The 12,624-nt window shown below is 40.5% G+C and overlaps 1 protein-coding gene across 5 annotated transcripts in view; it reads right to left on the bottom strand.

The window, feature by feature from the left end:
- Nucleotides 1-11,712, bottom strand: part of LOC109960195 (cadherin-18) — an 83,409-nt gene extending 71,697 nt beyond the window's left edge. For 3 of the 5 annotated variants that reach the window (XM_020600118.1, XM_020600153.1, XM_020600143.1), the window contains exon 1: nucleotides 11,303-11,390. Coding sequence is in view for 1 of the 5 variants with exons in the window: in XM_020600135.1 (XP_020455791.1) it covers nucleotides 11,303-11,383 (81 nt within the window). In the remaining 4 variants the exon portion in view is untranslated. The other 2 variants (XM_020600127.1, XM_020600135.1) reach the window with 2 other exon arrangements.
- Between the last annotated feature and the right edge of the window lie 912 nt (nucleotides 11,713-12,624).

The raw sequence follows: 12,624 nt of genomic DNA, 5'->3' as shown, positions 1-12,624 counted from the left end.
TCAACCTAAGCTGCATGTCTTTGGACTGTGGGAGAAAGCCGGAGTAGAACCCACGCAGGCACAGGGAGAACATGCAGACTCCACACAGAAAGGCCTTGGGTTGGCCAGGGCTCAAACCCGGAAGCTTCCTACATCAAATCATACATCAACAAATAGGTAAGAATCCCAGACATTACGAATTTTGTTAATTTAAGATTTTTCAAAATCAAAACAAAACACCATGAAAAACAAACAGTTATCCCCGTCATACACCTCAAGTACCACCATTTATAAAAGACTTTTTCTGAAGTGAAAAAAGCACTGGACTGACTTGTACCTGCTCTAAAAATAAGTGCTTTTTGTCTGGAGTCTATTAGTTGAAGTGACCCAGATCATTGTATGTGAAAGGAAGCAGATTAGTCTGATCAGCTTCGCAAGTGGGGCAATCCTCTGAATGCGTGGTGCACACTTGAGATTCAGTGAAATTAAAGGAGACAAATAGGTTGGAGAGGGGTGCCAGCAATTCAGGGGTCTAGCTAAGCAAACAGTAGTATTTCCACAGTGCAATTTTACTAAAGAACACACAGGGAATCACAACTGAGGGGACTGTTTTAGTGGTTAATTGTCCTACAGAAACTGATTTTGAGCCCTTTTCCACTCGGTTCTAGCTTAACATTTGAAAAATACAGAAGTTGGTATAATTTTTTATATCACTCTGTTCTGAGGGGAAATTAGCATCACCCACTCCTGTTATTATGAAAGTTTTCTCCACACAGCCACATAAAGATACAGATGTAAGATAAAGTGAAATGCACCATTTCTGTTAGAGCACCTGTTAAATGTCTTGTCACACTGTAAATAATCTTTGAGTAATAAATATGTCCTGAGATTTAGACAAATAACTCCACATGGCTACACACTTACTTCTCTAACTTTCAAGCTTCCCCAACTAAAAATCAATTGCATTCATCTTCATGAATTTCATTTCCTCCCCTCCACTACTCTCAAACACACTGCTATTGCTTTTAATAAAAAAAATTGCAAACACTCCTTGATTTCAGTACTTTTCCTGAAGTAAATACTTGACATTTTGTTCTCCATGTTAATTTGAACACATACAGTATTTCACAACCTGAAAGAGTATGACTTTGATCACAGGACAGTCAGCAGAAGACAACCACAAAACTCCACTCTTCTTCTGGTCAAATCAAGATCTGATAATCTTTCTTCTTGCTTAATATGATGAGAGTTAAAGTAACTTATTTTTCAAGCTACAGACAGTACAACTATCTAACACTTTAAATGAATGTGTAAGCTGGGAAAAACAGGAAAAAATGTCTAGCTGTCAAACACAGCTGTGCAGTAACGCACAAGGTCATTTAAAGTTCTTTGTGTACACAGTCCAGGAAATACAGAACTACAGTGAAGGTACTTTTAGTCATCTGAAGTATGGAAATATGTTTTTTTTTCTCACGCACCCACTAATGCAGAAACACAGAAGACAAATGCTCCAAACTTGCATCTCAGTCATATCTGACACCTGTGAGTAATTAAAAGCAATAAGTAGCAGGTTTTTAAGCACAGATTAGCCCTAAAGGTAATTAGGCCCATGGCAGTAATGACTCCCACTGAGTCATGTGGGCAGACTGGTGTGTCAGTCACCCCCTCCCACCATATCTTCTGAAGTCAACTTCAACTTGTCCTTCCAGTACACTACCCTCCAAACACCATCTGTCCTAACCCTCAGCTTTAATTACCTCAACCCAAAAATGCACCACTCTTCACACAGCTTGCAAAGGCAAAGGTTTTCGAGATGAGAGCGGGAAGCCTCTGATGGTTTCATCTCCTCATGTTAATGTGCCAAGTTAAACCACCTTAATTATATCTGTGAGGGAATTTGTTCTTTTTTTAAACTTTATTTATTCTTTTTTTCCTTAGTGTCAAATTAGAAAACATGCCTGCACTCATCAGCTCCACTATATGTTGTTTGGTTGCTTAATGAGAGCTGGGTGGAAAATGGAAAATGTCCCATCTGTTGTGTGTTTAATGGCTGGATTCTTGAGTTGTCATCATATAACGCGAGTGCCAGGATGGAGCAGACAGCACCCATCTGCTGGACACTGCAAGGAAAAAGCAGTTTTTTAACTTGTACCAACATCATCATCCCTCTCCTCTGTGCCTGCTGCACAACAGGAAGACATCGACACACACCAACTACAGAATACTGGCTTATACTTGGATGTAAGGTCCCACTCACAAATATTGATTATTTATTCAGTAATCTGTTGACTGTTTTGCCCAATTAATCAGTTAACTGTCTCCATATTGTGTGAGAATGGTAAAAAATGGAATTAAATCAGCATTTAAATTGCTTATTTTGTCTGACAAACAGCCCAAAAACCACAGATCACAGAAATATAAAATGGTGTTTAAAAATGGCAAGTCCTTATATTTTACAGACTGGAACTACAAATTGTTGAATATTTTGGCTCCACACATGAAAACCATTTATCAAAATGACTGCTAAGTAAATTTTACTAGATGATATTATCTATCTATCATATTAGGGCTACAATCACTTGACTGAAATAATTCTAGCAGTATTAACAAAGACATTTGGATTGTTGTAGGGCTGGGTGGGTGTTATATGGCTGTGTCCTCATTGGCCAGCAGCTGTGGCATCTACCTAATTTATGGTTCTGCAATGAATCTAAGCCATATGTAACACATAGCATCCTGGCCTACGCTGTAGCCTGATGTGCACCTCTCCAGAAATGTAACTACATATGGCGGCAATGCAGACTGCAACAACTGTGACTGATTGCATCACATTTCCTGATTCATGTCTGTCAGTGGCCGGACAAGCACAGAGAATCGCTCGTTCTGCCTAAGTATAAGTATCTCGGAATCTTGTTCATGGGTGAGGGTAAAACTGAGCTTGAGATTGACAGATGGATAGGGGCAGCATCAGCAGCAATGCAGACATTGTACCAGACCTTCGTGGTGAAGATGGAGCTGAGCCAAAAGGCAAAGCTCTCAATTTATCAGTCAGTCTATGCCCCAACTCTCACCTATGGTTGTGAGCTGTGGGTAGTGAATGAAAGAATAAGATTGTAAATAGAAGTGGCCAAAATGAGTTTGCCTTCGTAGGGTGGATCGACTTAGCCTCAGAGATAGGGTGTGGAGTCCAGACATCTGGGAGCCATCAAAAGGAGCCAGTTGAGGTGGTTTAGGCATCTTATCAGGATGCCTCCAGGGCACCTCCCTTTGGAGGTTTTCTGGACATGTCCAACTGGTAGGAGACCCCGGGGCAGACCCAGAACACAGTGGAGAAATTATAATATCTCATCTGGCCTGGGAACGCCTCAGAATTCTGCCAGAGGAGCTGGAAAATGTTGCCGGGGAGAGGGACGCCTAGGCTACTTTGCTGAACCTGTTGCCACCGCAACCCAATCTCGGATAAACAGAAGAAAATGGATGGGACAGATGAACGAATATAAAAAATTTAAAAGGCTGTAAACCCTTACATTTAAGAAGCTGGAAACAGGAAAACAAATTGACAAACTGACAAATTAGTTAAATGACTTAATCAGTTCTAAAAATCGTTGATACAGTAAACGCAGTAATCATTCCAGCATCACTTGAATGGGCTTGTAATGCTTTTGGGATTTTAGTCATCCTCTGCTAAACACAAAGTGGGGGGGAAAACAAGCTGGATTCAGTCTGGAAATATATTCATATCACCTAAAGCACAAGGTTCACTTAATGTCTGAGAATCTTAAATTCAGGTTGAGACTGCTGGAGTTTGGCAGGCAACACTGTTTCACACATGCCAAAATACACAGAGCAGGTGGGTTTTACAAGGAAAAAGGCTCTGTGCTCTCATCCACAAAGTCAGGCTGAGGCTATTCACATTAGCATTTCATACGCAGATAAGCTTGCTTTCTGCTTCCACATAGAATCCCTCATGAGAGGATGAAGTGCGAGAGATTCGGGGGTTTCTCAGATGCTCACTGCACTGCTTTTCAAATGCCCACTGCGACTTGTGGGGTGGTGTTAAGAGCTGCAGCAGACAAATATGCCACCTCATCTTTCAAATGAAGAGTAAGCTGATGTAGATGTAGGGAGGGATGACACTGGGGGAGCTGGGAGGAAAGTAGTCTTTTCATGCTGACATTCTTTTTTCCTACATGATTTATCACTATAGCTAAAACTATGATGTTATGAGAAACTAAGAAAATCATCTAGTACCACAGCACATTTCAGGCCAAAATAAGAATCAGGACTTTTTCCCCGAGCACTGAGATTATGATTCTCTCACTGTTTCTTTCTTTTCCTAGTCTGCAGTGGGGGGTTCCTTGACTCTAACTGATTTGGTTTGTTTGTGTTTCCTCTCTGAGGCTTCTTCTTCTTCCACTGTACTTTGATTTGAGATTTCATTTTTGCTCCATGTGTCATTGCATTGGCATGGTATGGTGCAACTTGTCATGGTATGGTGCAACTTGTCATTTGTTGATGCAACTTGAAGAATAATTTAACAGTAAATTCAACTTTTTGAGTTTATAAATTACTGTTTATGTAAAAAGTAATAGTGCCTTGTGGTTTCGGTCTGCTATAAATAATTAAGTAGACTTACTTTTAAATAAGTAATCAATGAACAAAAAATAGTAAGGACTGAAAAACATTTGATTACTTTGAATTACATGTCAAGTAACTGTGTACTTATTGGGGATGGGCAATAATTTGAATAACTGAATACTCATTAAATAAAAAATAAAAAAATATAATGTTTAATGCGACTTTGAAAACAAAGAGCCACTGTTTTCCTTTGCTTTTACCGGTGCCTGGAAATGAGGTCAGTATATCATTTCACTACAGCGTCAAATAAAAACAGCAGATACATGCAGAGGCTCCAGCCATCAAAACATTCCATGTGAACTTCTTCGAGAAAATAAATGAAAGAGAGGTGCAATGTAAACTCTGCCAGGTTAAGTTAGCATATCATAAATTGACAACAACTATGCACAGTCATTTGAAGGCGAGGCGTCCAGCAGAAAGCAGGGCGTGGTCTGCAGGGCACCAGTCAGTGGGTAGCTAGTCACCCAAAGCAGGTCAACGTGCAGAGCAAACAATGACCCTCATCACAAAACTGATAGAAAAGGACATGCTACCCATTAGCTTCATTGAGGGGGAAGGTTTTCAAAGTTTGATGTCATTGCATCCAAATGCATTGTAGTTAGACCTGACCGAGTCCTGTCTCCTCAGTTCTTGCACACAGATCATTGGGGTCAGCCCAGTCTGACACAAAACCCAGATCACAGAGCAAGTCGACGCTGGTTTTCCTTTGTTCAACACAAGACATTTATCCCTTCCACAAGTTGATGCCACTTTGGATTCTTGCACCTTGACTGCAGATTCCCTTGACAATGACATAATATTCTGTAGCGCTGTCTCTGTGCTACATGCATGAGTGGGTTTAATTATGTAGTGTTCTCTACAACAATTATTTTGTCTGTTTACACAGCAACATGTAAAGTAGATGAGATGTAATCATCTGCTACCTGATGGAGTTTCTTAGAAAGTCTGGAGAAGAACTTAAAAAGGTTCATCAGGCAAATTTAGACACTGTATTTATGATTTTCAGATGACTGATGACTCTTTATTAAAAGCTCACTTTCATCTATCTGGACCAAATAATTGAAAATACAGTGAAGTAACTAAAGCCACTATGTGGGGGGGAAAAAACTACATTTTAATTCAGTTTATATGCCATTAAGAAGTAAACATTTTATGCATTGTATTCCATTTATTCATTGACTTAATCCATTTCTGTAATGTACTGCATTTGAATCCCATATTGTACAGTAATCTGACCCAGCACATAAAGGCTCCATTCCTGCCAATGTGTTGATCATCAAGAAAATTGTGGCTTTTGATGAGACAAAATGAACCTTTAATAATACCACAATGGGTAAATTCACAAAGCTACAGCAACAAAGGGATAGAAACAAAGCACTCTGTGATACAAATAGAAAACCTAACAAAGTACTATCAATATAAACATGACTGCATTAAAAAAAGAAACACGCACACACAAAAAAACAGAACTGCCTGGTTTTCATGAAACAGCCTATGTGTTCATTAATTTCTTTTAGTCAAATAAAGCCACTTTATCATTCATTGTGTTTATCAGGGTCCCTTATAGAAACGCTCTGGCATGATCAAACTTCCTGTTATAGTTCTGAGTGCTGAGTGTTCTTTAAGAAAATGCTCTCCTTCCCATTTGTCACTGCCAGTGACAGCAGGAAATAAATCACTCTAATGTTGCTCTCAGCCATAGTGAAAAAATGCAATAATGCCAGCATGATTCAGAGTGCTCTGTGTCCCACTGTAAGCAATGAAGTCTAAATCTAAAAAAAGGAAATGGTGCTAATGAGCCAGGTGTTTTTGGTTTTAATCAAGGAAGCTCTGTTGCTGATTGACTGTTCTCCAAAAAAGCAACAGAAAGTAATTGTCGACAGCAAAGTGTCAACATTTTCTGAATGTTTACCATGTGCGTCGACACACCTACCTACCAAATGACTTAATGAAAAACACTTATCTCTTACCATCTGTCTCCTGATTTACCATTGCTCTTTGTCTGACAGTCTATTTAAGTCTCAGGGTGTTGTGTTGGTGTCCGTCCTACAACCAGTTCATTCACTTTTCGTTCTCAAAATTACTCATTTTTTGTTTTTCAGAGCTGACAAAAGCCGTGGCCAGAGGCACTATGTTTTCAAGATGTCGGTCGGTTCATCCATACATCCCATTACCATGAACACAAGGCCTCAGTAGGGCCTTGAGGGAATGTCTTCAAATTTGGCACAAATAAGTAATTGTAAGCAAGTAAGAAGAAGTAATTAGATTTTGGTACATCCCATTACCATGAACACAAGGCCAAAGTGCTTTAGCAAATGCTAAAAGGTCAAAGTTCAAGGTCACTGCAACCTCACATTTGTCCCATTCCCATGAACTTAACTGGCTGGCAGAGGAATACAACCATGATGTGCTAATTCTAGTTATTCAAGATATTAATTTGCTTTTCTATTTAAAACACTGTTTTTAGCAGGATGGGGCTGAAAGGCAACAATGCAAACTTCCAATCAAGAAATTACCCCTACATAGAGTCTAGTGGGCAGAGCCACTGAATGGCCATTTTTCTGTTTGCTATCCATGAGAAGAGGCTGTTCATGTTTGAAAGAAAGTATGATTCATCTTTCAAATGGCCTTTCGATTCTGCTGTTGGAACTAGAATCCACTGTTATCCTTCCTGTCTAGTTTGCTAGACTGAAAACATTTTGCTGGCTATCATACTGAGATGATTTATGCATCAAACATGCAGAGACACCTTGATCCCTAGCATAGGTCAAATTCTGGTTCCGGACTTTAAAAAAAGCTGCTCCAAAAGACAACAGCTTTCACAGCAGCACTCCTCTGGTCCTATAGTGTACAATTGGTGCCCCTTTTTAAATTCAAGTTGATAAAAACGAGTGCCTATTTAAAGGCTACTGGCCCACTCACCAATCCTGTCAGGTCAGAAGCTGTCTCAGATTGACCCTTCAAAATCCAAACAGTACTGTGATAAGAAACTAATATAGTCAATTTTTCACAGTGACTGTTAATGAGTTATCTAAACTGGACCTGTTTGAGAAATGATTATGTTTTTGGTGTTGCAGCTTGGTGCCATGCTAAGCAGTATACACAGTTTAAGATGTCTGCTCCTCTGCAAGCACACTGTAATGAGTGATTGATAACTGCACAGTTCACACCTGAGTTGACAAAACATTTCAGTAGCTAACATGTACAGTTTGGCCTTGGTGCAGGTATGATGTCTGAATCAAAATGGCAATAGCTCCACATAGTGAGCAGTAAGCACACTATAATATTCAAACATTGGAGCTTGTAAATGAAACAGACATTTTCCTGAGTTGCTGTCTTCAGTGATATTAATAATGGTATAGCTGCATGCCCTTTTCTATAGTGACCCATGGAGCAAAGAACATATAAAAGTGCAAGCACAAACATTAAGGAAAACACAGTGCATATATGTCCCCAAAATCCATAAATGCAAGAAGTGGAAAAACACGTGCAAAACAATTCAATAAAAATCACTTTTAAATCATTTTAATCATTTTAAATGGTGAATATAGGATTTGCTATACTGTGAGTGCTCTAGGACACTAGCAGGAGCACTGAGATCCATCTGGATAGACAGCAACAGTGCAGATACTTCAGTCTTCCATCAAACTTTATTGGCATGTCCAACATTACTCACAGCTCACTATGTGGGGCTATTGCCATTTTGTAGTGATGCTCGATGCAGCCTTCGAAGGCTGCGTATGAGGACCGACTGCGTCACGGCTCTACGACAAGGCCATCCCATTTCAAAGGCTCCTCCCAAAGCATCCTCCTTTTCCCGGGCAACAAAGGCCCTATCTGGTGGATCCTTCATACCCCACCATGTCCCAAAATTCTCTCTGTGTCGGCAGAGCGCAGAGCAGTTGTCAAGCTTGCTAGGCAACAGGAGCGACACTTAGTAACGCAATGGTAGAAGCAGGAACAGTTGGTGATGTAAAAAGGAAATCTGCCATAGCCCATAATAGGAAATCCTTCATAGACCAGACCGTTTCCTTTCGGTTCGACCCATGGTTCAGCCTTCACGATCTACAATGGCTACGAAGGCCACACCTTTATAGACCAGGTCCTTCAAAGGATACAGTCAAAGACACAGCTTCTATGCGTATACTCAGATTAGTAAATATGCGATTTGTGAATGTGTAAATGGATCTGCAAATGTGTACTGTGTTTTTAGGTCGGTGTGTTCTGAGTGACTGTTATCTTGCTGGAATACAAATGTCAGTGTTCTGGACTGATCAAGACTGTTCAAGACTTGATCTTGAAATACAAATGAAATGCTTTGGCTGTGTTAGTGCATTTTGGATGTGAGATTAATTAGTGTTTTGTGTGCACATACTGTATATGCAGATTCTTTTTGCACATGTACAGATCTCATTTGCATTTACAGATTTGTCTACTGACTAAATACTATACACGCTGTTCCCTTTACACATTTTCAAATCTGAGTACACACAGAGAGATTATACAGCCAAAAGACTTAATTCGTTCTTCGTTTGGTGGCTGTGTGTGTGTGTGCGAGCGCTTGGTATTACTCACATTGTGGGGACTCAGTCTTCCTTGTGGGGACCAGATGCTTGTACCCAACATGTAAATCATTCAATTTTAGAGTGTTGGCTTTTTTATGATTAGGTTGGGTTTCCATTAAGGTTAGGTTAAGTCTCTAGGGAATTAATGTAACTGAATACAACACCCCCATGAGAAAATAAAACTAATATGTGTGTGTGTGTGTTTTGTTTTAAATCAAATTCAATTCACTTTAGGACTCTGACAATTATTTGATAAACCATCCAGAAATGTAATCAGCTTTAACACCAGGTACATGACAGGACTCACACTTTGATCAGTTCCAAATCAATGTAAAAGAATTGTTTTCTCTCTTTTAGTCAGAGTGACTAAGCAATTTTAAAGTGATGACTTTCATCATCTTGATCGTGAACAGATCAACAAAAATGTTGCAGCTTCAGATGAGTGATCATCTATTCCTGCTCCCCCCAGTGTAAACACATTTTTTGCCAGTGCAGCTGGTGGGCTATGCCTTGCATATGTTGCCATGCTATTACAGACTCCTCCACTTGCCAGACTGAACTGAGCAATTTTGTGACCAGAATATCCCAAATTTAAGCACAAACTACTAGGCTCCTTTGATGGTCAGACACCTTTTAAAGTGAACACATACTGCGTTGCAGCTTTCACCTCTGAACTGCTTTAGTGCTTCTGATGGTGTACTCAGAGTTTAGCTCTGTATACATGTGTTGCTGCTGTTATATCTTCCAACCCTGCACATTTGAAATGTAGAAAAGTGACTGATGATGGTTTGTACTTGGCAACATATTACCATTCTAAGACAAGACTGACATGAGTGAACAGATGTTCTACAGTGGGCCCTCTGGGGCTGATTCCTCCACTGCAGGCCAGGCAAGCATGTGTTATGCATATTATATACTGTGTGTTAATGTTGACAAAATCACCACATTCTTCATGCTCAGTGCTGAAACTAACCATTCATGATACAAATACCAAACAAGTGGTAGTTTCAGCTTCTCAAATGTGAGGCTTATTATTATACCCTGGAACACAGTGATGGATATCGATTAATGTATGCAACAAATTAACAAATAAACTGATGAAAATAATCATTTGTTGTAGCCCTACTCCACTCCGCTGTTCAGATAATGCCATTACTCTACATCAAGGGAACAGGAACAAATGTCAGGAGACGCCAAAAAAGAGGAAAAAAACATATTGCCTACATTACACAATCCATAGCAGCCAAATGATTCCTGTAATAGAAGCATTCTGTAGACTACTCGGCTTTATGAGTGGAAAAAAAAAATATCCAAAGCTCCCCCCCCAACACATTCTGTAGTCTGGAAGCATGACACTTGCCATCGTTTCCTTAAACATATGAGCACTTGAAAAAAATGCAACGCCTAAGATTGGCAGCTCACCAGACGCCAATCAATGCAACATTAACAAGGACAGCTAAGCAGCTGGCACTTGGCTCACACGTCCTTCTACACATACGACTGTCAAAGCATTTCACAGAACTGAGATACAAACTGAAACGTGCACTGAAACAGGTCTTCATTTTCTCTTCTTCTACAGAGAGATGTGGTCTGATGCGGAGAGAGAAAGCACGAGTTAAAGAGAGGCTGCAGTCAATGAGTGGACTCCTGTTTCCTGCAGTGTGCGTAAATTCCAGTCTGGCTACACTGGTGCGGCACAGGCATCAGAGGAAACTGGACAGCTTCCAACACCCACTCTGTTATAGCAGCCTGTCTATCCTTCATAACTCCGTCGAGGTGCTGTGTACAACAACACCCCAGAAGAAAAGACGAAGGCGCGCCAGAGCCAAATCCACACATCTCAGCCGAAAAAATGAGTGAGAAGGTGTGCGCTCTTACACTTCTTTTGCTCTCGTGTCTGTTTCGCCCAATTTCACGTGGCGCAACTGCAAATGCGCACACAGTCAAACTCGTCGCTTACCAACGCACACGACCTCAGCACTCGTGTATTTATTTACCTGTTTATTAATCAAATAGAACGGGTTTTGGGGTACACGCCTGCACCACAGGCAGTGTTATATACAGGTGTAAATGAAAACTTACACACAGCTCAAAACCAGTCAAACTTATTTCTCCCTTACCTGTCCGCGTGCACTGCCCTGAACACACATGAGAGCTGACGAAAGGCGAAAAAGACGCACGACTTTGGGCTTCTTCCTCATTTTCTCCTTACATCCGTATCTCTGTCAATGTTCCCCTCTGCCGCTGCCATTCTGGCCAGGGCAGAGCTCGACGATTGCAGAGAGCTGATACTCTACCTTTTCCCCCAGTGTGTGCGTGTGTGTATGTGTGTGTGCAGGCGACGGGACGAGCGATCCAAGCCAGAGCGTGTGTGCGGATCTCACCGCTGAGGGGGGATCCTCCAATCACGCCCAGCTCTGCGGCATCGCAGGCCAAAGAAGGCGCTCGATTGGTCGGATATCAGATCAATCCATGATTACCACGGTCGGACCGGCCTCTTGTGCCTTCTCTCATCTCTCTCTCTCTCTCTCTCCCCTCTGGCCATCTCTTTATCTGTCAACACGTGATTATATAAGATAGTGATCAGGAAGCGATACATTATCCTTAGTTCATTTTATCACACAGACACACACACACACACACACACACAGGCGTGCGCGCGCGCGCGCCCACGGCCAAACACACTCCCACTTCACTAAGTGTCCCAGTAGGATACAGAGCATCACTGACAGTGAAGGAAACCGCTCAACAAGAGAAGCCTGCCTTAAAATACAAGAATGGAATTTTACATTCCAATAGCCATATAAATGAACAGAGTTCATTTCCTTGTGGAAATGCTCTTAAACATTCATTCTAACCTAACAAAACAGTGTCACTAAAGTCAGGGGGTTATTTTTTCCCCAACTTGAAACCTTCATGTTTAAACGCCTGTTAGTCCCCATGCAGTCACACTCTGTTTTTGTCCTACTTCTGTGTATCTGCCTCTCAAGGTGTCCTAAGCTTCAGATATAGATGTATTAAATAGTTATTTTTAGAACAACCAGGACATTTTAAAAATAAAGGCCAATTATGTGAATATTTGCATTCAAGCATCAACACCTAGGATGTGAATACGAAATTGTCAAAATAAATAAAAGAAACAATTTGCATAATTAACATAATAAACATAAATGATCAATTTAGTCTTTACTAAATGTTGCAATGGACGGGGGGGTTAGTTTGCCTGACAAATTAACATATTGACTGATGACATTATATACCAACTAGCCTCCCTTAAACAAGGTGCTGGAAAAAATGAGGCTGTAATGTCAGGTTGTCTTTTCTTTTTTAAAATGAATGAAATTAGGATTCTATTTCAAAGTTTTTAAAAATATTCAGAATAATTAGTCCAAAAATCTCTAACTTTTTTGAACATGAAGTGCCTTTTAGGTTCTCTGGTTGA

The sequence above is a fragment of the Monopterus albus genome, unplaced genomic scaffold (genome assembly GCF_001952655.1).
Source record: "Monopterus albus unplaced genomic scaffold, M_albus_1.0 scaffold3.1, whole genome shotgun sequence".
Taxonomy (NCBI): Eukaryota; Metazoa; Chordata; class Actinopteri; order Synbranchiformes; family Synbranchidae; genus Monopterus; species Monopterus albus.
This window is presented reverse-complemented; position numbering and strand designations above follow the sequence as displayed.